The sequence below is a fragment of the Monodelphis domestica genome, chromosome 7, assembly GCF_027887165.1.
Source record: "Monodelphis domestica isolate mMonDom1 chromosome 7, mMonDom1.pri, whole genome shotgun sequence".
NCBI classification, from domain to species: domain Eukaryota; kingdom Metazoa; phylum Chordata; class Mammalia; order Didelphimorphia; family Didelphidae; genus Monodelphis; species Monodelphis domestica.
The window spans coordinates 177,594,855-177,621,684 of record NC_077233.1 but is presented as its reverse complement, the minus strand read 5'-3'; the positions used below and the strand labels follow the sequence as shown (position 1 = coordinate 177,621,684).

The window sequence follows — 26,830 nt, the reverse complement described above, 5'->3', positions numbered from 1 at the left end:
TTCTAAAGTCACTTCTATTTCTAGTTCCCATGATCAAAAGATGTGGACCTAAGGGTGTATAATGTTGCAAACAAATGGATAGAGAGTTTTGTTTATGCAATTAAGTTTTAGTTAGCTGGGTTTTTTTGTTATAAAAAAAGTTTTATGGTGCTCACAACATAAGCACATATATGTGGGAGGGATTATATTGGGAAATAACTGATGTAAAAAACAACAAACCAAAGGCATCAATAATTTTTTTACTACCTATGAGAAAAAAGAATGTTACCTATGAGAGAAAAAGAATGGTTCCAGTAAAGAAGTTATTTTTGTGGGTAACAATTTTCTTTGATTTTAATGATAACAACGTAACTATTTGTTTCTGTAAGGGTTCCTAGTGTTTCAGAAATATAACTAAATTAATCCTCTTGAAGGTATATCCAAGAGGTATAGGAAATACTAGTTGTCTCTAATGAACAGAGGTAAAATGATATTTCTAAGGGACAAAACAAGTTAGGACATATATATGTATATATATATATACATATATATGAAATTATGAAATCTCTTCAGTTGAGGCTTGGTAAAGTTGGATTCCCTGAATGGGTTGCTTGAAATAGATTACATATACACTGCATATAAAATGACTTTCTCAAAAAAAGATAAAATATGAATCAAAATATTCTTCAGGAAAGGATCCTTACAAAATAAATGTTTCAGATCTCTGCCTTGATGAATGCTGGCTCTGCTTTTAACAGTTCTCCTGTTATGAAAGTTGATTCTCTTCTTAGCCATCTCTCAGAATCTAAGTTGGTACTAAGGATCTCAGTACTTTCTGGTGTTGCTACTCAATATGTTGATGTGATTATCTATTTCTGGTGAGTGACAAGAACCACCCAGTCTGCCTTTGGAGACTGCATTTAGGTGACTTAAACTGGAGAGGTCTTGACTCTTCAGACTTAGCTGTTGAGGCTAGGGAAGCCTGATTTGGCACTGACCATAAAAATCTCAGTTTATACAATGGTGTGTAATGGGGCCCTTGACATCTCTTAGTCTTATTTGAAATTTTGAACTTCCTTGCCTAGATAAAACTCAGACACTTGTTGGTATTTATCTAAAAATTTTGGATCTTCCTGGTCCTGAGTGCTGGCTGTCTTTATGTCAGGGCTGAAGCCAGTTGTGGCTGCCTGTCTTTTCTAGCCTTGGATTAAGTGTCACATGAATATGTGATTAATAACATGGGAGAAGGGAGATCTAAGCTCCCCCTCCTTTTTCCAAAGAAATATTGGCTTATTGTTCTCACACTCAATATAATGCCAAGATATGGCAGTTTTGAAAAGTGGGATTTTTATACTTGGTATGACTCTAGGGAAGATTCTTTGATCATACTTTAAAAGAAAAAAAATCAAGACAAGAAATAAGCAGCCTGTAAAAATTCACTGCCAAATCAGTTCTTCAACAGTCTTAATTTTAAAAATCAGTATCAATAATATCAATACCAATAATATTTTCCCTTCTAACAACAATGCTTTGAGTTTAGATATCACTTACCTTCCAAATTTTACATCAATTGCCTCAGCTGAGTGTTGTCTCCTATCTATCCAAGTTAGGAAGGATCAAGTGTTACTGGTTCAATTTTACAGAATCTAAGATTGAGGTACACAGAAACTTAGCAGGTCTTATTCAACTGAAGGCAAGGTATACCTTGAAAGCTACTTTTCCTGACTATCAGACCAAGGCTCTACTCTACTGTTGACTATCTCCTTCAATTTGAGAGTAAATTTTCTTTTTTCCCAGAGGAGCTTGCATAGTTGTAGAAAAAAGTGCCCAATTACAAAAAAAAATCTGAAAACTATTTTCTCCATCTCAAAAAGGGAATTGAAGAAACAGAGCCAGCCATTCAGAATTAATTTTAACTTCTCCTTCCACAGTATAAGAATGAGAGATCTTTGGTTTGACTGTCTCAGGCTTAATTAAAAGTATAAAGTAAAACACTTGGAGTCAGTTACATGGTTCACTGGATAGAGTGCTGGACCCAGAGTCAAGAAGACCCAAGTTCCAAGTCACGTTTCTGACACTTACAAGCTGTGTGAACTTTACCTAATGTCTGCCTCAGTTTCTTCATCTGTAAAATTGGGATAATAATAATAATACCCACTTGTCAGAGGCTGGGTGAAGATGAAGTGAAATACTTAGAAAGTGCTTTATAACCACTGAATTTATGTATGAATGTTAGTAATAGTATTCATTTAAATGGTTTAGTTAAAATATAGTTATAATTTGGTACTGTGGACCTTTACAATGGCAGCAGATGAATAGACAGATCAAACTCTAGCTATTCCATCGAATTGTTTTTGAGAGGCTGAGGATTTTTGGTAGCAAAGTATAGCAAAAATAAATATTTACTGACAGGTATGTGCAACAGAGACAGGAACCTGGATTAGATGGAAGGAAAACAATGACTTAGTTTACTTTTTTGTTCTGGTTCATTCATTTGTATGCTAAATTCTGGAAGAGTCTGACCATATCTAAGAGACTCTAGGCTTAAATTATATAGTAATCTACAAAAGAAGAATTTTCTATTCACTCAGACAGTGGGGTCAGAAAAAAAAATCTAAACTTACCCTGGAGGTCATTTTGCTTGAGTTTTTTAGCTGGGTTTGTTGGCTATGACTAAAGATCTGTGAGTTTGCCCTCAGAAAAAATTCCAACTTTTATGCTCTAGCAGAATGAAACTGAAGAAATGAGTCCAGAAGACAGTACCAGGGAGCATCTCAATATAGTTTATAGACTTGATCTCTCTGAGAGCAATGCTTAGCTGAGACTACAAGACCATTTGAGCCACATGTTCAACAGAGATATCACAAGACCAGCTGGGTAACAAGACCAGAAAGTAACAATTTAGTAGAGATTATATACACATAACCAGTTATCACGATGACCCAAATAGAAGGTGGAAGGGAAAAGAAATAATAATAATAATAACAATCAGCCTTTATATAGCACTTTTAAGGTTAGCAAAAGCCTTTACAAATATCATCTCATTTATCCTTGCCCATTGAAGGATGTACTATTATTCAGCAGGTACTATTATTATTAAGTAGAGTATAGTCACACACCCCAGAAGGGAAAGCAGGATGATGTCCTCACTGCAAGAAATCTGGGGCCCCACAGACATGTAAGCTGCCTTGTCCCATAGATTTGTCACCTGTGCTGCTTATGTGTGATTTCTTATGTGTTCTCATTCTCCCTACTAACAAACTGTCTATATTTGTGAAAGAATGTCTTACATTTGTGCGGAGATTATTTTATTGTTTCTTTTCTTTAATCTTTTATTTTATTTGCATTTAATTTTATTTTTCTCAATTACATGTAAACCAAAAATATTAACAATCATGGCACTTCCTAGCTGTGTGATCTTGGGTAAATCTTTTAATTCCAAATGCCTAGCCCTTTATTGCTTTTTTGTCTTAGAATCCATACTTGAATATGGAAAGACAGAAAGAAGGTAAGTGTGAAAACATATTAAGTTTCTTACTATATTACTTAGCTAACCATCTTAATGTTGAACTAATTGGGTCCTATGGCTGACTAAAGAAAAAAAAAACAACAGCTGCCTGGTGGGGTTTTAGGGATCTCTTTGGTTTTGAATGAATATGGAATCCTTTGAAACTAAAGGAGTTCCTGTGATGAAGGTTAATGTGGGAGAGTGGGGGTCAGTGGATCACAGGTTTGACATCCCCTGGAGCCTTCCCATTTTCCATAAGGAGGTAACCCTTGGCCTTTTCTATTTTGTCCTTATCAGTGCTGGTTTCTATTTTGCTGAACAAATGTATTTGATAGCCCTAGTGTGTCAGCTTTTATAATTAAACATTGTCTAAAAGCCACCCAAGTAACAACGATCCAACCTTAGCAATCTGTTCATAGTGAATAACTTGCTGCTGTCTCATTTCTATGACCTCAGTCAATTTATTTGACTTCTCTGGGCTATAGTTCCTTTATCAGAAAAATGAGAGGTTTTTCCTAACATTAACATTAACATCCTATGATTTGATAGAAAATGAGCTTTGGGGAATGATACTAGATTGATAAATACTTCCATTTATTTCAGTAAGAGTTCTGGGTGAATGAAATTTTTTTTAATCAATCATCTCTTTTGAAATGCAAGAAGGTAGAGGTTCTTTGTATTTAAATGATTCATTAAAATGATTAGGGGTTTTTTTATCATTTGTATAATTTTTTCCTCCAATTTATTTTGTAAGGGTAGATAAGAGACATTCTATTACCTCATGAGCAAAAATTAAACTTGGAGAACTAGAAAAGCAGCCTAAAATGTGGCTATTTATTAATTTTGATCTTTTCATAACTATATTTAATAAGCTCTTCAACCTATGAATGATAATTAGAAGCCTCTCTCAGTATAGCTATGCACACTTTAATAATTCTCAGGAGGCTGAATGTTTACACTAATTCACAATGTTGATGAGAATATACAGGGAAATTCCTAGTGAATCATACCTATATCTTTAAGAGCTCCTTACGGGATCTCTAAGGTCTTGCAAAGATACACTGGACTGAATTTTATCTTTCATTAAAAAAAAAAGACTACTGGCAACAATTAGGATACAACAGTTTAGTTGATTAAGGTGATGATGTTAAAGACAAAAATGGCAATTTTGAATAATTTGACTGGCATAGCCAGGCCAAATATCCTCCATCATGAACATTGATGCTTTTAAAAAAAATTTATTTCATTGCTTCTTCAAGGGAAAACAAATTATAAAAGAAAAACATTGAAGTGGATTTTTTTAGTATCTTCCACCCAAATGGTATGGGCCTTTATATCAGTGGTACCAATTATAGCTAAAAGAAAACACTTGAGAACCTGGATGTCTAAATATGATCGATAACCTCCCTTAAAGTACTTTTCCCTGTCTATCATTTCATATCACTTGGCATCAATCTGGGTTTGGATGAATCGAAGGAATGAAGGAATTGAAGGCTGGCGGGATTTCTATTCTGAATGAAATTTCTATTTAAATTTTTTCTATTTTCTAAGCAAAAATCCTATCTTCTCTGTCTTGTAGATTTAATTTTTTAATCCAGTAGTCCAAGAATCAGAGTTGAAAGGAAACTTAGTGGCTATATGATATATATATATATATATGTATATAAAATTCAACACACAACAGCACAAGATTCCCTTAACAAACAACGTCTGAAGAAGTCATCTGGCCCTGATTTGAAGATTTCATTTTCTAGTCAAAGTGGATAATATATTTATGTACATTTCTTTTTAAATTGTGTTGATTTGTTTTTTAAAAATCTCCTCCCAACACGAATCTCCCCAGATAGCTAAAAATAAGTATTTAATTTTTCAGACAATGACAATAATTTTTGAGAAATGATAAAGTGTCTGAAAGCAATGATTTTAACAGGAAATGGATTTAACCTTCATTGTACTATATATCCTTCTATACCATAAAAACACACAAACCAATCCACATGTGTCCCAGGCTAAATATTTGTGATATTGGGATATACATTTCTTTTAAATTATGCCAAGTTTAACACAATGATAAATGCATGTCAATTAACCTTGTACCAGATTTAAATGTATAACCCATTAACTAATTTAATCTCTCAAAAAATAACAGCCTTTGGCATTATTCTTTGAATAATCCTTGTTTAGTTTCCATAATGGTATACATTTTAATGAAAAACTCATTATAATGTAGCATAAGGCATAATTAATTCTGGATGATTCTTTTGGTGTAAATCGCTAGTACAGATGCTGAATTCCATTTTCTACTGACTTTATTAATTTTTCATAAACCAATATTTCGACTGTAATGGGTTGTAACAGTTCCATAGAAGTTTTAGAAATGCATTAACTGTCATCAATGCTGTTAATCTAAGTAGGGTTTTGCCATTTGTATGTTAGTACTTTAGCACTACATTTTTTTAAACCCTGTTACAGTTTTTTCCCTATTCTGTGAATATGAGTATCTCTGTATAATTAACATAAAGGATATTACACAATATTTGGCTAATTTGTCTATATTTACATAATGACTTAATCGCTTGAGCTAATAATGGTCTACTATAAATTTACAAGGACGAATACCCTAATTGGTAAAAGGAAAAAAATCTTCGAAAACAAAATGACATTCAATTGAATTGCACAGCAAATAAAAACAACAAAACAAAATCTCTATGCTTTGCTCTTGGATATGGACTCCAGTCCCTCACTCCAGCAGTCAGATTTCATAACAGTCTTGGAATTAAATATAAAACTTCACTTAAATTACATTTAACTTGACCATATGCTGTGGACAAGTAGAGCTACAACCTGACCTGTCTTTGTTAGTGGTTAATTTCTATCTATCTATCAGTCACTGTTTTTTATAGTAAGAAAACTATCTATTTGACCTTTATTAAGTATTATTATGGTCATTATTTTGAGCTTTCTACACAATAATCCTCAGGATATTGGAATATATAGTTCACGAGCTAACAACAATAGGACATAGCAGCTGAGTGTCTTCCTTTGCAGAGCTCATAGATATATACTAATGAATTTGCATTCTTCTGATCCCCACTCTGAACCAAAAGCATACATTGAAGAGATGGGAAGCCAGGTGAAGGTTACAATCCACAGCCATGAATGAAACAAAGTAAAGCAAGGATGGGTTGATCCCATAGCCTTTGCCCCATTATCACTGCATTCTCACAAATTGAGCTAAAGAGCCACAGATTTTTTCCTCAGATGAGCATATAAAGTAAATACTGGCTCTGACCTGTTTCTTTGGACCTATAAACATAAAGAAGCAATATATGGCTTCCTCAAAATTACTGTTACATGCTAGGACTTCACTGAATTATTTTTGAAAGATTCTTTTTATATCAATTTAAAAACTATATTTTCCTCTTTATAACAGAAACTTAGTATATAATGTACAATATCCTCGATGAAATGTTTCTGTTAACTTTAAAGCTCATCAACAACAAATCTAACAGAGTCCTATAGTTTCTTATAACTACTTAATAGAAGAACATCATAGTATATATTTTCTATAGATACTATATTTCTTGTATAAATGTTATTGGGGACTTCTGTGCATATATGAATATTGCTGAGAGGTTTCTAGGAGGGAAAAATGGATATTTAAAAATAATTTGTAAGCTCAGAAACCTTAATTTCTTTTCTAATATTCTCTCAGTATCTCCCTTCCCTACCATTATTTTAACTTGGCCTAAAGTTTAACATACTTTCAACAAAATGCCCAAAGATCCAGTTTTAGAGGGTTTGTATAGTCAGCTACAGAATCTTACAAATCAGGATTTATCTTCTAGTCTGATTACCAAATACTTAGAGATTTTTTCTAATTAATGCCCTGAAAGTATTTGAAACAATTAGCAGATGTGCTAATGAAATTTTATTTTTCTTTAAATTTTCATGTATAATGCAATCAATCAAGCAAGCAAGCAAAAATTATGTAATTGAAATATTGAATTATACAATAAATACGAGTATTTAATGAATTGGAAGTCAAATTAGAGTTATATTCCATAGCCTTGTCCATTAATAAAGTATATTTAAAATTTTTTTTCTTTAAATATTTTCCAATCATGTGCAATATGGTATCACTTTTAATCCATTTCCTCCATACCAATGGAGAGGGTCACAGTTGTGGGAAAGGTTCAATTTTTGCCTATTTGTACAATGAGTATATTCTACCAAAAGATGCATCATGGGATACAGAACTCATTCAAGACTCTATTCTTGTGTTTAAGAAAATTATTCTACATCAAAAGATTGAATGAATGAAATCATCTTCAAGATTCCTGGAGAAACATATACCCAAATATACACATGAAATAATGGCAGAAGGGATCAGGAGGTGGCCATCAGAACCAACCAAGATGGGTTTCAGTCTTGCTTCTGGGACAAAAATCCTAAACAAGTCATTTAAATTCTCCATGCCTCAGGCAACCACTAAGGCTGCTAATTGTAGAAAAGTGCTAACTTATATTGGTAGAGAGAGTTCCCTCATCTAACAATGAAATCACCTTTCATTGGACAAAGATCCAATCCTTATCCAGATACATACTTCAAATCATTGGACAAAACACCTATGTACATACGCATGTGAGTATGTATGTATGTATGTAGAGGCAGAGAAGAAAGGTCTTCTTTAGGTAGTGGGCCAGAGCAAGGGACAAATAGTGTTTTTGCTTTTATTTCCATCACTAGTACTGAATGATTGACTGACTTGATTAAATGATGAAGAATTGAAGTGATGTTGCAAGGAAAACTATCCAGGCAGCCGAATACAGACACTGAAAATTAGAATCTGAAAAATACTTATGGAATTCTATCCAGGGAGCATGATCTCTAATGATGTAGATGCTGATTGACAAAGAAGTTGAAACATGAGTCAGGACAGCCTGTGTCCTTTTAGAAGCTGACAGAGTCAGGCATGAAGCTTCAGCCCTAGCTCAAAGTTGAGGAAGTAGTCGTCATGTACAACCTTCTTGACACAACTACAAGACTTGTGATATTTCTGGCAAGTACTTCTAACCTACTGAGCAATTTAATCTAATCAGGATAATCTTTACTCCAGCTATTCAGAACTGTATAAAAGACTGACTAACTTATCAAAAGTTATAGCAAGGATAGGTTTCTTTGACGTTCTGTTTAATGCAAATCTCTATCATCAACAAGCACTGTCACCCACCATAGAGTATGTTAATTAGTCTTTTAAAAATATTTTTGAGTTGTTTGAAAATTAATGATCTACAAGAGAAATATGGCGTTATAAATCACAGTGGAAGGGGCCTTAGAATACATTTAGTCAAACATCCTAATTTTATAGGAGAGAGAAGAGTACCAAAAACATTCAGTGACTGGTCACACATTGAGGGGCAGAATTGGAACTGGAATTCTGATCTAAAGGGTAAATATTGGTGATGTATTTTAAACAAATTATCCTTCCTCCCTCTCCTATCCTAAGTTTCTCCTATGCTTCATTTAAAAAACTGAAAATGTCAGAAGGTACATTTTTCTCTGTACTGACAATTAACCAGAATATTAATTTAACCAAAATATCCCATTCCCTTGCATTATTAGCCAGTCTAATAGTTCCTGTTCCCATTGCAACTTCTCAGTGAATGGGTGAAGTAGGAATTTCAAAGTAGCTAGTATATGTAAGGTGAGCTGAGGCTGACCAAACCCTAGGGAAGGCGTGGAGTAGATGTTTTAAGGATGCACTGAAATACAATTACAAATGATAAAGAATAATTCTAGCTAGCTGGAAGAGAACCTAGGATAGCAATAAAGAATGTGGTGGCTTGCTATTAGCAAAAGTCATTGATGATTTTCAAGCCTAAGAGGCAGAGGTGCAAAAAGCGCCTGCTTCCAAAAATGGTGGGTGTGTACATATCAAGCATTTGATTCTTGTTTAAACTGATTGCAAAAAAGGGGATGAGATCACATAGCTAAGCCGTCATCCCTTGATTAGAGGTTATCAGATAAATTTCTTTGGCAGCAGTAAGCTTTTCTACTTTTCTTTAGGAAACAGCAGAGTATAAACAAGCACTAAAACTATCCCACGAATCAATTGAGAGGAACCCTAGCTCTCAGATTTGGAAATGAACGAGGCAGTGATCAGAATTTTCAAGGTTTAATGTGAGAAAAATGGAAGATCAATAAGATGGAGGGGGAGGAAGGAAAGAAAGGAAGTGAAACAAACTAAATCCTACCCCAAACTGAGACAATGAGAAGCAGATGTACAGAAAAATGTCTATGAAGTGGAAAATTTCCAGTTTAAAACCCTGTGCACTTGGGACATGAATTTGTATCTTCTTGTTCACCCTGTGTGCATCATATTTAAACCAGACACTTGTAAATTCCATAAAACACTACATGTAAAAACAAAACATTGTCCTCAATGGTTTCCAAAAGTCAAATTTGAGGGTAAAACTTCAGGAGATATTCTTTAGGAATGGAAGGCTCAGATAGCAAGGTGAAGCCTAGACCTTTGAGTGAACAGGAAAGGCACAAATGAATTACATGCCCAGGGACATACACAGATGATACAGCAAGAAAATTGGAACTCTTGATCACAAAATGTGATAGGTTCAGTTCTTCTCTACAAATGGTATTACTTGATACCAGAATCTCTTTTATTGTATTTTGGTTTATTGTGATTGTTTTTGGTTTTATGATTGCCTTTGAAACCGTAAAACGAGTTACTAGGCTTTACTCAGCAAATTCTAGGCTTTGAAAGCAGATGTGTAGGGAAAGTATGGCAACTTGCTAAAAGTTTATCCTTAATGTTATCCTTAATTTTCAAAAAGGTAAAGGGGAATCAGATATCCACTACTACAACACTAACAAACAAATCTCAACCTAATGATGACACATTCACTTTGCCTAAAATCCAAAATTTTAAGTTAAAGGCAATTTTTATCAACACCTTAAAGATATCTTATTTCTTGATGATCTAATTTCCTCCAAATGCAACTGTCTCCAAACCAAGAGAGAGGTGGAAAGAGCTCCATTCAGATAACTGAAGAAAAATACACTTCCTGCTGTTATTACTCATTTGACTTACAAACACAGACACTGTTAGGTATCCATCCCTGTTTAGTCTCACACATTCCCTATTCGAACTTGTCATGTGTTTTTCTAACACCAGATTTTTTTTTCTTTTAATTTGTTTTGCTTTTTGAGTATACACTCAGGGGGGGAAATGCCAATAATAATAATGTCACCAGGTCCACTGTTTACCATTATCTTCAAGGTTTTAGAGTTGATTTACTCTACATTCCTCCACTTTTGACTTTAATTGTCTCCTTCTCGTTGTCAGGACATAACTATATCTTAGATTTGCATTGCATTAGAAGATCTTTCCTTTCTCTATTGATCTTGTCTTATAGAGTAATTTAACTCAATTCTAATTTTCTTTTGCACGCGGGGTGCTCTCCATCCTAGGAAGTGAGTTATGTGTATTCAAGTGGTGCATCTTATGAATCTTGTTAAGCTTTACCGCCTTATAGCCTCACTGATGGAATATTTAATCACAGAAATGAGTTGGCAGATATGATATACAATGCGGTTAAGCCTTGCAGCATGTGTCTTCACCAGCAATTGAGAAACTGGTGAATTTTCCATACATCAGCACCATCTTGACAGCTTTGTGTAACCTCGTAGTTTGTTTTGTTTTTACTTATTTAGGAAGATTAAAGGTGCTTTAAATCAACAGTTTCTTTGTAGAAATCGCACCTACATATCTGAAGTGGCCAAATTTTTCATAATTTATTACTGAAAAAAAGAACTTCTCTTATTTACCATAGATTCTTTGGTATTAGCCCTGTAGAGACACTTTCATAGGAATGCTTTTGAAACAACAATAATAAAGCAAAATAACTTCAGTGTTGCTGGTGGTTCCACATATTCCAAACTCTTAACAATGGTCTCTCCAAACTAAAGAAGAAAATGGTCAGAAAACATGGAAAAAAATGTCAAAGATCTCCAAGGAGATAGTAGTTGTAAGTGTCACTATTTCACTGCTCACTGGTCTGGTTATCCCTATGGCTTCAGGATTGATTAGATTTTTTTTTTTAAATCAATGCTGTTTAGCTTAATGTGAAAAAAAGCCCACCAATCTCTGGACAGATTTCAGATTTGTTTATGGAATACAGTGATTATGTATATAAATTTCTGAAAATGGGCACTGGATATATATATTTTTTTAATTATGGGTATGTAAATTCTAGATCAGAGTTCAGAAAGGCACCCTTGGAAAGTCTCTTTCATAAAAGCTTCCTAAAAATGTCTTTTGCACGGTAGGAGAAATCATGTCATAATTCATCAAACAAAATTAATACTGTTGAGCTAGTAATTAAAGGTTCTCATTAAGAAGTGCAATGGCTCTCCCTAACCCCACCCTGCAATAAAAATGCATTGGGGACTTCAAGAGGTTATATACAAAAATCAATAACCTGCCATTTTATAATTAAAAGAGAAAATAAATGTTAGGAAAAAGTCTACTAAATTAGGAAAATTACCTTTAGGAGAGATTGAAAATATTGATTTTATTTTACAAAATATGTGAACCCTTCATGCCCTATTCTGAAAGACAATTGGAGGCTGGGTCGTTAATTCTGCATAAGCTTTGAAAATCAATAATTATACTATGGGAATATTATTATAGTCATCATTAATAAAAAATCATACATACAGAAATGACTAATGATTCCAACTTTCTTTTTCATGAAGATTCTGGTTTGAATTGCTAAATGCCCAAATCAAATCATTGTCACAGCCTCTCTTTAATACATTCAACATTGCTGATAGAATCTCTCTCTATGGTAAGGAACATCTAAACTATTGAACATCAATTCATGAACATAGAGGTAGATGCTCGCTGTATTTGAACAGTTGTCCTTTTGAATAGCATTCTAAGTGCATAAGTGTTTGGATACACACTTTATGTGCATGTGTTTTTACCTTTGTACATATATGAAGACTAAAATATAAAAATTTTGTTCTATTTTAAATAAATTAGAAATCTTTTGAAGTTAGAAAATGCTTTAAAGTGGATTCTTCTTCCAACCTTTCCCAAACTTTTGAAAGTCATAAGTTGTGTCTACACAAACACAGAGAACTACACATATACATGCAGGTATACATCCAGAGCAGAGGCCTTTGACTTTTCATCCTAATGTTCCTAATATTTGGTATCCTAAAGCAAGTAGCGGGAAGAAGACTAAAGAAGTCTGCTTGAATCTGAAACAAAACTTTCATGTAAAACAGAAAATTGAACTTCAAGTTTTTCAGTGTTTTTCTGGTTGGAAATATCTTGAGAACTGTTTATTACTTTTTCTTCATAAGTTTAACTACATTAATCATGATGCAGTGCAAAGAAATGAGGTGATCTCAAGTTTTAGGAGACAACGATATTTTAATTTTTTCTTAAAACTTTTAAAATGTGTCATAATTTTATGGGTTGAGGTCTATATAGCAGGAGATTGTTGAAATGGAGTGTTCATGTTACATGTAACTTTAGAACCCTTACCCTAAAAGAACTGTGAGTCTTTATCTTGGCAGGCAAATATACATAAAGGCTTTTTAAAAAAATTGACATTTGATCATTTTTTGACTGTGACTAATAACTGTAGTCAACATATATTTGAGACTAGGAAAAAAATCTACTTTCTTCCAAATTAACACATATCCCAATTCCTCCACTTACTGATTATTTTTTGTGACTATAATATTTAGAAAAAAGCAGAAGACACTTAGGACCGAAACCTACTTGTATTCCTGGTTTCTAACTACTCTCAATTTTATATAAATGTCATGTCTTACCTGTTGCTTGAAACCTATTGTTTGAAATGCCACTATTAAGCTGCCACTTGGGCCCCTGAGTGAAAGCATTCTTCAAAGGGAGAGGGGAAAGTATGTCCCTGTAATGGCTACAAATCTCTGCATACTACAGTAAGCACACATAAAAAATGTTTCCTACTCTTCAGCTACAAGAATTAACTGGCAAAACTAGACACTTTCACCTCTGAAGAAAGATACTTAGTAGAACAGTTTATTTGTAACAGATCTCTCAATTTTCTGCAAAAATGGTGCATTGGGAGAACATGGAAGGCTGAAATCCATGGATAATTAAAAATTTAATTCTCAGTATCTTAGACTTGATTTCCCACTGAAACATTCCCCACAGCTGTTCACAAACAGAATTGATGGCCCCAAGGGCTGGGTCTATAGTTCATCAAACACACAGATGAAAACTGAAAAATCTACATCCAACTCCAGATAATGGGCATTAAATGCCCCAAATATCTGCATAGATATTTGTTTTTGTTTTGAATCCATGTGTTTGGCACATAATCAAAGCCCAAATATCTACTATCTCCACCCTTCTTCTACTTTATATACATTCATAAAATATCAGAAATATACATTTATTTACTTCATCCCTATATAGATAGCTACATATATTCATGTGCATATGTATTCTTTACTAATTAAAAACAATCTTAAAAAAAACCTTCTCACATATAAGTATATAGGATAGGGTCACAATCTGTGATCTTACTAATAAAGAAATCTTGAAGAAGAGGAAATTCCTTTACTAATACAAGTCAGCAACCCCTCTGCAACTTTTTGTTCTTGGAATATTACTCAGAATATTAAGGAGATAAATTAGGGGTTACCCAGCCATTATGTGGCAGAATGGACTTCCTGCATGTAAGGAAATTCTTTATGTCATTCAGTTTCTCTTACAGGATGCCAAAGTGGACAAAGGAGTAGTCACCAAGTATAACTGATCCAAGGAGAAAGACAGTAGAAGAACCTTTGGATTAATCAAATCCTTTTTGAAGTAGAAGTTTCATCAGCACCTCATGCTTGAATTGTACAGATTAACTAACTTAATTATCCCTTTTGCTCTGCCAATAATAGTGTAATATAAACTCAATAAAAAGTATATGGCTTACACATGTATGCATATTGAAGAAAAATAATTACAGATTACATTTTTCCAATTGGGTATTGAAAAAGTGGATGTGTTTCATTCAGGAAAAATCAATGATGTTTAAGGGTAGAATCCCCCATACTTACCCCCATATCTTAAATGAATGAGTCTTTCTTTATTATTTATGTAATTCTAAATATTTTTGGTTTTCCTCAAAGAATAATTCAAAATTTATCAACATAAGTATTCATTTATTCAGTCCATTCTATAAATTCCTCTCATGTTGGCAGGCTACACAAACTGAAAAAATTCAGAAAAAAACAAAAAGACATTGTCATGCTCAGAGATGTTCTTACCTGCATAGAATTCAGGACTATAGACTGCACCCACAACTGGATTCAATTTCCAGCCTAAAAAACATAAAAAGTAGATCATTAACACTCTCATAACAAGGAATAAAACATCATACACTTAAACCCATTAACTATATTTTCACAACTTTTTAACAATGAACATACAGAGTGGCATAATAAGAAGGTCCAAAAAATAAGTTCAAATCCTGTCCTTTCAACTTAACATCTCTGTGAAGTTGGGCTAATCATTTAATGTTTGAGGCTCTAATTTTCTCCCTCTATAAAGTGAATATAGTATTGCTTGGTTAACTGACTACCTTACAGAGTTGTTTTAAGGATGAGATGAGATACTTAACTGAGCTGTATAAACTACAAAGCATTATATGAACTTAAGGTGGTAGCAATAATATCTTTTTTGGTGATTAAAAGAAATTTACAAAAATATTAATGTGAAAAAAGCATACTGGTGTTCTTATGTGCCTCTTGTGATATTGTATGAAAAAGCAAAATATTGCAACTAAAACTTCTGAGCATCTTTTTGAAATGTTCCTGAAAATGAACTGGAAAGAAAATGCTTCTTAAGTAAACATGTTTTAAAGGCCTCTACTTGGAATCACCATAATAAAATTATATTCTTTTTATAAATAATTTACTATTTATAACTATGTATTATTTATTTATAAGTATAGATCTTATTTATTGATATAAATAATTAACATCTTTATCATTCTTTTCTTCAAAAATATTTGCAAAGTACAACTTTTCATACAATCATAAATAGTAGAATTTTTTGCAATATTTTCCAATAATAACTGGCAGTGACCCCTCAGTCTGTCTCATTTCCTGAAAGGTCTTTTAAATTACCAATGGGAAGGATGCTTTGTACAATTTTAGTGTGAATCGATTGTGATATTTTCAAATTCTTTAAAAATTGATTAGCCAAGTATATTTGCTATGATAGCAATCAATAAGGCAGCATATTCAATTATCAGAATACTTTAAAAATATTGATATTTGATATTTACATTTTTTCATTTATTGAAATCTTGAGATTGGGTGTGGTTTTCTATCCCAAATAATCTAGTCTAGAGCCTTTATTTACTTAATAAATGTTTTCTAGCCATTCTGTGAAAAAAATGACATACTTTAAGATGAATTCTAGTCTAAGTTAAAAAAAATTCAGACTTAAAGTCATGACACCTCTAATTGTTTGCATCCCCATCTATATAATAATATATTCCGGATCTCCTTTTGATAAATTTTTAATAATTGGGATTTCCAAATCCAACCCAGAATTAAGAATCCTCTAAAATAATATCACTCAGAATAGCCAGCAGGTGACCTTGGGTTCTCAAATGTTATAGTAGTGATAAACAAGCTCAGACCCCACAATGGGAAGGTTTTAAGTACAGGCCTGATGATGGACTAGATGTCCAACCTCCAAGAATGTGCTTAGCTAATTTGAGAGAAGCTCATAAACAAGTAGAGGTGACCATCTTTTTTTGTTGTTGTTACAACCATTCAGAAGGAAAGTCTGCTAATGCAGAGAGGTGTTCAAAATTCTGTATTCCAAAAGAAAATACACAAAAGATAAACTTTATATCTTAGAACTTCATGGTGTCATAAAATAAAAACTCTGCTCATTTTAAAAATCAATGTTTTAAATATTTCTGGGTAGGAATCCTTGAGTTCAAATTCTGTCTTAGATACTTAGTAGTTGTATCACACTGGGTAAGTCAATTAAACTGCCTGCCTCAGTTTACTCATTTGTAATATGGAGATAACCAGCTAGTGTTGTTGTGAAGATGAAATGAGATATTTGTAAAGAATTTCTTAAAGTAAGGCTAATATTTTTATTATTAAGATTAATGGCATATCAATGCCTTCAATGCTAGCCCTCAAAAAAGGATCAGAATTATATCTAAGAGAGATAACCTGGGGTGCCAAAGGAACTCTGGATTTTGGAGTGAAAAGATTCACAGGATCATACATTTTGATCTAATACAAACAACATCTTTAGTTTCAGATTAGGTAACTAAAGTCCTAGGGAACAGAGATTATGGGTGAAAAGTAGCACAAGTACAAGGGTACAAAAGTCACATTTATTTTAGACTTTATGCAGAAGACTGTTATCTCTATCTGACAGATATGGGGATGCTGAGGTTCTGAGAAGTCAAATATCAAGGAAGTTTTGTAGCTGACATTAAGGGGTAGAATGAAATGACCAGTGAGGGCTTTTCCAGCTCCCAGCTTCTGTGGTCCTATGGAATGTCAGCAGGTATTCAAGATGTGTTCAAGGTTGAGAAATCAAAGCTGCTTAATGAAGATAAGGCAGGGGAACTATTTGGGTTCTTGTTAAGTTTATCTTTAACTAAAAAAATTACAGGCAGGTAGATTTTGATTCAAGAAAAGGAAGGGATCCTTTGTAACAAATAAAATCATTCCACTCAACGGGCACTTATATAAGTAAGTGAAAGAACTGGATGTCTGGAATAGAAAACATGTACTTTCTGGCCTCAAGATTTCAATTAATGAAAAAAAATGTGAAATAGATAACCACGAACTTTAGCCTAAATGCAGCTGCCACTTTTACAATGACTTGTTATAGGGATAGTCTTGGGGCATATCTGTATGATTGGTTTGGGGTTCAGGTGTCCTATTTATTCTGGCTAGGTTTTTTTTTTTCTGGATCTGGGCAAGTAGGAAGGTCTGGATTTAGCCTGGCAAATTTATAAAATTCACTTTCATTTGTTTTTTCTAGGACAGTATTAAACTGTGCCCCTAAATGAAAAAGTTCCACTAAAGGTACTGCCAATGGATACCAATTATTCAGAGTCCATTGATCACAGTATACTAGATGATGAACAATTTGAATGAATTTTGGACCTGCCAGCTCTGGTTGATGGAGCTCTCTAAGATCGTAAGTTATATTAACAGCTTCTCATTTTATCTAAGGGGAAAAAAATTCTTTCGGGATCCCAATTGATGCCCAGAGCTGAATTACTGCCCCCTCCCCCCATACCTCATTTTCTTCCTGTTCTCTGTTCTCAGGGCTGGAATGTTTAACTTTTTTGAAGCCAGCATGAGGAAGGCTTCATTCATCATGAAAATAACAGCAATTAAACTTTACTCTGTCTTGTCAGAGAGGTCTGTGCTAGCCCATAACTGCGAGGGTTAATCAAGTGTGATGAGAACTGACTTCTCCTGAGCAAAGAGCTGCCAGGAAACCCTGGTGTAGGAGGAGGAGCAAGAAAATCTCCCCAGTAGGTGTTATTGTTCACGTCTTAGTAGACATCTTTCTTAGTGTCACTGTTCTCCCTATCATTGTTCCCTTCCTCAAGATGGTGTGCATGGAGTATGGGGAAAATGGGGGTGTGCTTATATAATACATTTTAACTGTAAAAGCTCAAATATAAAAAGTATAACTATATATAAAGTATACATATATAGAAAATATACATAAATATGTTGTAAAATAGATAAATAAATATATATATAAAGTATAAATATATAAAAACATAAAAGCTCCCAAAAAGTATTTTTTTCCTCTGGAGACTAAGTATTTGGAATACACAGTCCTAATTAAAAAGAATTGGAGCTCTATAGCCCAACGGGTATATTTTGGAAGGCCAACATCATCCTTGTCATCTTTTCACAGGTTCCCTATCTCTTTCCAGCAACCACTGACATGATCTATGCTGGATATCTGGTGTAGGGGTATGGTATAGATGGATGGCAAGGGAAAAAAAAGGAAAAGAAATAAACTTTCAAGAAGATAGAATTTGATAGAGTTTGGTGCGGGAAATGTTTCTGAAAAGATACACACCTATAGAAATGCTATGCAAATTTCATGCAAATGAATACATGGCCCATATAACTATCTCACAAACTTGGAAGAAGCCCTTGGGACAGCCATGCAAAACGCAATGATCTTACAATGTCAGGAATGTGGACAAGATGATCCCAGAGATTGCTGCCATTTTTAATTTCTCAGCCTGTTAGTGTATTTCCCTAGGCCTTCCAAATTTAGAGATTTTGATCAAGGACATTAAACCAAACAATGAAGCTTACAACCAAAGAAAAACAGCTGACAAAAGCCCACAGCTCCCAACATCCCAGGGCCCCAGGCATGCTAAAGCAATGGAGTGGAGACTTAAGCCATTATGATCTAAGGCTCTGCTTCTGAGACTCAGACAGGTTATTGGTGTGCCATTCAATAGGCAAGATCTGTATAGCCACAACACTTCAAGAAAAAGGCTTATTTTGTGATTTTCCTCTCAGTTTGCAAAAAAAAAAAAAAGCTTCATTTTAACCACCTCTAAAAGAGTTCTGAAAAGGCATATCTATATTTGGGGAAAAAATTAATCAATGTATGTATCGTTTTAAGTTGCTGGAACAGAGATATCCTATATATGCATTTACAAATGTTTTATATGGCATTCTATTACTGTTCAAATAAATGAATATATGCTGGAATGTGAATGCTACTTATACATGTTCAAGGGACAGCTGGATAGTAAGCTTGGTTTTTAATTATATTAGGACAAGTACTAAGGGAAAATGTTAAAAATGAACACACCAGAAAAAATGGAAAAAGCTGGACTTTTTCCTGGCTAAAACCATTCAGGTATACAGACAAATTAGAAACTTTAAACAGGAAAACATATGTACTATGTCCTGTAAAAGTTTAAGTTATATTACTCTAAAACTTAGGTTAGCCAAGAGTTAATTCATGTTCCTCTTATTATTCTTTTACTATCTCTTCATGCTAAGAAGTAAATGAAGGAGTGGCAACTTATAAAGGCGAATAATCACCACTGACTGAGGGGGAAATCCATTGTGCAGTCCTATTGCTAACCCCTAATATGGGCAAAAGCTCCATTTTGGTCTATATAGCAGTAGAAATAAAAATAAAATATCATTTTTTAGTATTTTCTCATTTATACAAATTTAAGTCAAAACATTTTTCACAAATTAGCTACTATTTGCCTCAAAACTACCTCCTTAATCTTCCAGGGATGCTCTGTCTTTCAAGAACACCCTCATATGCTCACCTATTCTTATGACCCCAAATTTCATAAATTTTAATTGTATAATGCTCTTAAAGCACAACGGATTAATGGATAGAGCTAACCTTTGAGTTAGAAAAAGCTGACTGCAAATCCCTTATTTGACATATACTTACTATGGCATTGGACAAGTCCCTTAACTTCTCAGAATCTAACAAAAACTAAAACTACAAATTACAAAGAAGTTGCTGACCTACATTGGTAGAGAGTTTCCTCACTTGGGAAATCTCCTAACTATATCAATGAAATCATATACCTCATTATTATCCTTATATTCTTCATCTTTTGAGACTAAGGGGTTAATTTTTATAGCAGAAGGCCTTCTATAAGGAAGATTATTGTTATATGTTATCCTATGGTGGCCAAATAAATGACAAAAGTCAAAAGAGATAGAGATGAATGGAATATATCCATTACTTGTCCTTACAAATAAATTCCATGGTCTCCCTTACAGTCACCTAGAATATGGAAGTAGTTTTTTATTGGTTATTTATTATTATAGCAACAAACTGTATTATTCCCTCAATTAAAACAGCATAAGAAGAGTTGTATCAAATCACAGAATTCAAAGATGTTGTGTATATATATAACAATCACTGCTGCTTCATAAATTACAATAATGGTCCCTCTACGACCATGATGGTGAACCTATGACACGTGTGCCGGCAATTTTTGATGACACGTGGCCACATGTGGCTACATACAGAGAAGTATGGGCCTGCATGCTGACTTTTTGTTTTTCTTGAAGTGACCCACCACCCGAGTTATGCTTGGTTTTTTGGCGAATTTTGACACACCAAGCTCAAAAGGTTGCCCATCACTGCTCTACTACTTGAGGTGTTCATGATACTGGAACAACTGAGTTTAGATTTGTGACCCAGCTAAATGCCAGGAAGGCCTTTAAAAAAATCCTTCATGTGATCAATTGTTATAAGCAGCAGTTACTTAGTCTGTTATACGTGTTCTGGTATTTATTACCAAGTAACCTCCTCCTCCTTATACAGGATCCTCAAAAACAATGATGAAGCAAAAAAAAAAAGAGTGGATGGGGAAAATCACAAACTTCTTTTTTAATTTGTATTTATTTATTTTAATTTTATTTAGTCAATTTAGAACATTATTACTTGGTTATAAGAATCATATTCTTTCCCTCCCTCCTCCTCCCAATCCTTCCGGTAGCCAACGTGCAATTCCACTGGGTATTGCATGTGTCCTTGATCAGAACCTATTTCCATGTTGTTGATGTTTGCACTAGGATGTTCCTTTAGAGTCTACATCCCCAATCATATCCCCCTCGACCCATGTAATTAAGTAGTTGTTTTTCTTCAGTGTTTCTACTCCCACAGTGAAAATCACAAACTTCTAAAGAATATTCACACATAAAACCATTTAAAAAACACATTTAGGAAACTATACAATATGTTCTTTAAAAGGCTGATTTACTTCAGTACTGGATTGCCTCCTTCTATAACTGAAATGGCCCTTTAATGGCCCATGTCATCAAAGGTAAGTTGAGGCAAAGAGAGAAATAGTAGGGGGGAAAAAAAACCTTGCCATCTATTCCTTGAGAGTAAAAAAGAAAACTGTAAATAGTCTATAATTAAGAAAATAAAGTTAGGAGTTGTCATTGCAAAATGAGAATCAATTGTCATTATACTGCCCAGTGTTGAATTTTTATTTTAAAAATGCTTAACAATGAAAAAATCTAAATTTATGATGTCATTCTTCGGAAGATTTCATAAAACTTTTCTAAACAGCTTTTTCTGACATAGAAGAAAAAATCATATGGAATGAATGTTTAACATATAAGGATATGCTTCACTTCTCTGTCTTTTCCTCCTCCCCTACAGTTACAAAGGACTTCCATGACAGAATTGAGAGCGGCACTTGCTTGCATGGTCTACTCTTTTTTACTTAATTTAGTTAGGCTATGCTCATTGTGTTTCTAGCCAATTAAAAACAGCTAGAAATCTGGTGCAAAATACCAATCAAATTGAGTTAAAAATAAGGGTCAAATACTAATGTGGTAGTAAAATGATTTCATGATATGGTCAATGTGAAAGGAAAAATTAAAGGGGGGGGGCCAGAATTTTCTTTCCACAGCTGTTTTCTTGCTCCTAACAAGTCTAATTGATGCTACAACAAAGATATTACCTTCAAATGGGACCACCCTGGAGGGGCTGAAAGAAAGAACTGTGTGTTCAACTTCACCATCAAATGGGCAGTTTCTCTGTAAATCATCTAATTTGTTCAGGAGGTAATACTGTACCAAACTGGTAAAATAAAACGCGTTCCAGTGATGAGGCAGACAAGTCTTGCTTAACGAGTTCCCTACTTGCTTCTGTTTTTAATTCAAAGGAAGAACATAACTTTCAGTGAAAGGTATAACTGTACTTACCATTTGTATAAGGGTTGACTGTCTTTTTATTTGTCATTACACGTGCTGTAGCATTATTTACCTAAGTACATAGAAAACCAAATTAGTACATTTTGCTGAGCAAAGCTGTAATTCTATTAATTGCATGCATTATGGCTACTAGTATTCATATAAAAATGCAATTTAATTTATAAAAGGCAATAGGTGCATAACAAAATCATACTATTTATAACTACATTTAGTTCATAACCATTTAAACTTACAAATCATTTCAATAAAGCAACATCATATCATTTAAAAGTTTAATAAAGAGACATTAAAAGCAAATTAAAAGGTACTGCATAATTGAAGATTAAAAAGCATGCGTGTACTCCATGATAACACTGAAACAATAAATATTTAAAAACAGAAAAAAAATCTCTTATATGAAGGAACATGCAGTGAAGTAGAAGGGGAAGAGACAAGGTACAAGGAAACAGAAAATGTCAAAATAAGGGACAAACAAATTTTAGCAGTGTGCAACATAACCCTTTAGAAGAGAAGTACCATTGGAAAAGCAACATCTAGCATTCAACACTGGAAACAAGAGCCTTTTTCATTGCAAGAATTAACAAAATCATTCAAGCTTTAAAATCACAGCTAACAAAAGGATAAAAAGAGGGTGCAAATTATTTAACACAATATGGAGTTACAATCTGAGTAAGATGTGCACCAAGTCATATCCTCAGTCCAGTCAGTGGCTTGCTTAAAACGTACACTCAATTACAGGCGTACCAATATCGAAAAAAATAGAGCATCAAGAAAACTTAATACAACAAGTCAAAAAAATTCACGTGGTATATATATAGATAGATAGATATAGATATCAGCGCTAAATACGTGAAACGGCAGATGGACTTCTCCACTTACCATTCAGCACCATCGCCAGCATGGGTATGTATACAGTTACCATGGTTACTGAGAGTTTGGTGAGGGGCCTAAGCGCTACCGTCGAGGGGGAAAATGAAAGGCAAAATATGCAACATCTTACTCCAAGACTACAGCATTTTCAATTGGTATTTTTTCTTTTTTAAAATTCTAACAATTATCATCCTAAGGCAGTGTTGAGAGGGATCCGGTGGTAGAAAAAGTAGGCTCGTTATGTCAATATTTTATTGCTCCCCCATTTTTTTTCATTCTAGAGAGGGCAAAGGCTACTAACCCTAAAAACGTGCCTTTTGATCAATGATTTTTTCTTTTAAGAACCAAAACGTAGAAAATGTTTCTTTTTTCCTTCCATCTTTTTAAAGTAATGCTTCGTATTTCCCAATTTGCTTTTTAAAAAGGAAAAAAAGCCACTGCGGATCCCTCATCAACCCTGCAGCAGAAAAAAAAAAAGCTGCTTTGTTTTTTTTGGTTTGCTCTGTCATGCTTTTTTTTTCTATTGTTTGGAATCTACTGCACCCATTGATTTACAAAACATTGAAAATAAGTTCAAAAGATTAAGCTTTCATTTGTCTCATTTCTGTCATCCACCTTTCAGCAATAAGAATGAGAATAATAAAATAAACAAAACAAAACAAGTAAGGCCAGATTTCCTTTTTATATATAAATGTATATATATAAACAATGGGAAGGGGGGGAGGGGCGCACACACAGGACACCAATGATGCATCTGAAACAACGTATGAGAGTGAAGCAGACATTTATCAAAAAGATGAAAAGGAAAATATTTTGAACATGCACCTCGATTTTACGGCCCTCTACCACGGTGCCGTGTAATTTCTCCCTCGCCCTGTCCGCATCGGCACTATTTTCGAAAGTTACGAAACCAAATCCCTGCATGCAGGAGGGAGAAGGGGGGAAAACAACATGCACATTATTATTTCAATCAATGATCACTTTTTAAATGTTCTCTCCATTTAATTTCTATCTCTTGTCCTTGCTTCATTTCTGTAACATGCAAATTAGAGAAATTATAAGAGTACTAAGATGTGCGATAAGTAAGAGATAAATGTGAACAACTTTCCTCTCTTTCACCAGTTAGATATACCCCCTAAAGAATTCAAATAATACCAAAAATACCTTTCTAAAATGTCACTACAGAGGAAAATAAATCTAACAGAAAGAAAATGAGATCAAAATAAATTTACAGTGTCTTCACAGAGAAAAAAACTGAAATAATGAGAAGATAAAGGGAACCACTTTTTGACATGCAGATCTTAAAAAAATAAAATAAATTAAATTGTGCACAAAATTCAACACTGAATGCCAGTATACTCTAAAAACATTGCCTACAGTCATGCTGTGTGGTTGTAAGAACGTTTCTTCTTCATGCAACACTAGGGTTATTTAATTTTTTTTGTTCAAATGCTACAGCCTTTACTTATTAAAAATAAATTAAAACCCTCACAAATGAAAGATCTTTCATAATAAAGCTTAAACATTTTAATTTAATAAACAAAAATCACTTGATGTAAATATAAACTTCAACTAAAATGCAAATAGTTCAGGTAATGGTTTAAGCATTTTACATCAACACCTTTTTTAGGTCATGTGCATGCAAGTTCAATTGCCTACCCTCCTTACTACCTTATTAGCAGAAGAGAGAAATGCTTGTATATGCTGAGTAGTTGTGAGACATTGTTATTTTATAAATCAGTTCTTTGTCAATACAAATACTGTTGTCAAGAAAACATTATTTGTCATTTGTTCTAAGCACCTCCCCTGTTGCTAATAGTTGACAAAAAAAAGTAAATTACTGGCATATTTTTATTACAGTTTCATTAATTAAAACACTAAACTTAAAACTGTTAAAACGTGCTTTCTTTCCTTACTCTGATATCTAAGAAAAATAATATTCCCCCAAATGATATTATTTTTGAAATCCTAAAAATATCTGCATCTTATGTTCAGAAACCTACTCCAACCCTTTGAAACAACTTCAGTGTAAACTTTATTCGTTCCCCAACTTTTACTTGGTAAACTGGGACTAAACGTGGCAGAGGTTAATGGTACTATCATTACTAATGAATACTGTTTTAAAACTTGATGAAGCTTTCATATTGGACAAAATGTGTTCATAATAAATGGTTAATGAACTAACCATTTGGAGTTGCAATTTTTTTATTATGTAGATTGAACTTAACCATCTATGGGTTTAAATGCCAAGAAGAGGAATCTAGAAGTGCTCCTAAAATTTATTGCTATACTCTACAATTAGAATGAAAGGTAGAATGATTCTTCAAGTAAGGTAAAGCCTAAACCAGGCTTTTATCCCCCCAGAGGTGGGTGGACCAATTATAAGTATTTTCTTCCATTGCCACAGAATTCAAGTTATCAGCCATGATACAAGTATGTGCTGTTGGTCACAAGGCTAAACATTTAAGCAAGAATTTATGAATGTTTTGGGTTAAATCTACATGCCACTACTGAAAAACAAAGCAAAAAATCCTATCAGCTCTGAGCACATGTCTTAAATATAGTGGCTCAAAAGATTTTATATATGAAGGATGACATTGTATATTATTTTATTGATTTCTTAAAACAATATTAACTGTCCAAGCTTGAAATTTTAGATTACCTGACTCACTCTTCTAAATCAGATTATGTTATTCAAAGTTGAGGACTAAGTTTTTGGTAATGTCAGTTTGATCTCAAGAAAAATCAAAGTGACTCAAAGGAAGCATCAGGAGGACAAATGTGTGATAAAAATTTGCTGAGAATTGAATCTTAGAGAAAAGGCTGGGAAGGAAACTCCTCTAATATGATTATAATGTTTTGCAAATTTAATTGGTTTTAAAATGTATTTAAGTGATAAAGAAATTATTTGATTTTGCTTTTCTAGTGTCAAACATTATCAAGTAAAAATGTCAGTTGCAAGTTATTGGACTGAACAATAGAAACTTGGCAAAGCTGGTGTTAAGAAAATTTCAATGAAAGCATGTCCTAGGAAAAAGACCAAGAATAAAATTCTGACTGCATTAAGAGTGTTGTATTATTTAGTGTTAGGAAGTCAGTCAGCATAGATAGGTCCCAATTAGTATAAATATGAATACCTGTTAAGTATTTGCATGTATTTTGAATTCATGCTACGATTAGCTTAAATTGTGCAAAATTTGGTATTTGTTTTCAATCCAATGGAAATACCCAAAACAAATTCAAACAACACAACTGTTTCATAAGATTCATTATTTTCACTAATTGAGATGAGACCTGACTGAATTCCATTCTTCTACCTAAAAGTTTTCAAAGACTAAGAGACATAGCAGATTTTCAGAAGCTTCATATAGAAGCAAAGAGAGACTATGGAAAATTCTTTCTTTGCTCATCAAAAATCAGGTATTCCCTTAAGTAATAAAAAGATCTGTCAAATTCTTTAACATTTCATAGCTGGTGATATTTTTATATTTTGGGAAAAAAGAAATCTTTGGTTTGCTCTGATAGGACTTTCTATAGCTAGCTGTATAGCAAGAATGACAATGTTAATGGGATTAATATTGGGGTATGTGGCCTTCAACTCAAACTGAAGGAGTGGGAAAGATTCCACTTGGTTTGGATTGGAATGAAAAAGGATAA

At 33.6% G+C, this 26,830-nt stretch overlaps 1 protein-coding gene across 47 annotated transcripts in view; it reads right to left on the bottom strand.

Annotated features, from left to right (window-relative positions):
* Window positions 1-26,830, bottom strand: part of RBFOX1 (RNA binding fox-1 homolog 1) — a 2,817,840-nt gene that overhangs the window by 96,941 nt on the left and 2,694,069 nt on the right. For 46 of the 47 annotated variants that reach the window (XM_056804034.1, XM_056804033.1, XM_056804032.1 and 43 more), the window contains 3 exons: window positions 23,999-24,091; window positions 22,295-22,355; window positions 14,831-14,884 (listed from right to left, as the gene is read on the bottom strand). In XM_056804034.1, the coding sequence (XP_056660012.1) occupies window positions 14,831-14,884; window positions 22,295-22,355; window positions 23,999-24,091 (208 nt within the window). The remainder of the gene's footprint in view (window positions 1-14,830; window positions 14,885-22,294; window positions 22,356-23,998; window positions 24,092-26,830) is intronic. The other variant, XM_056804070.1, reaches the window with a different exon arrangement.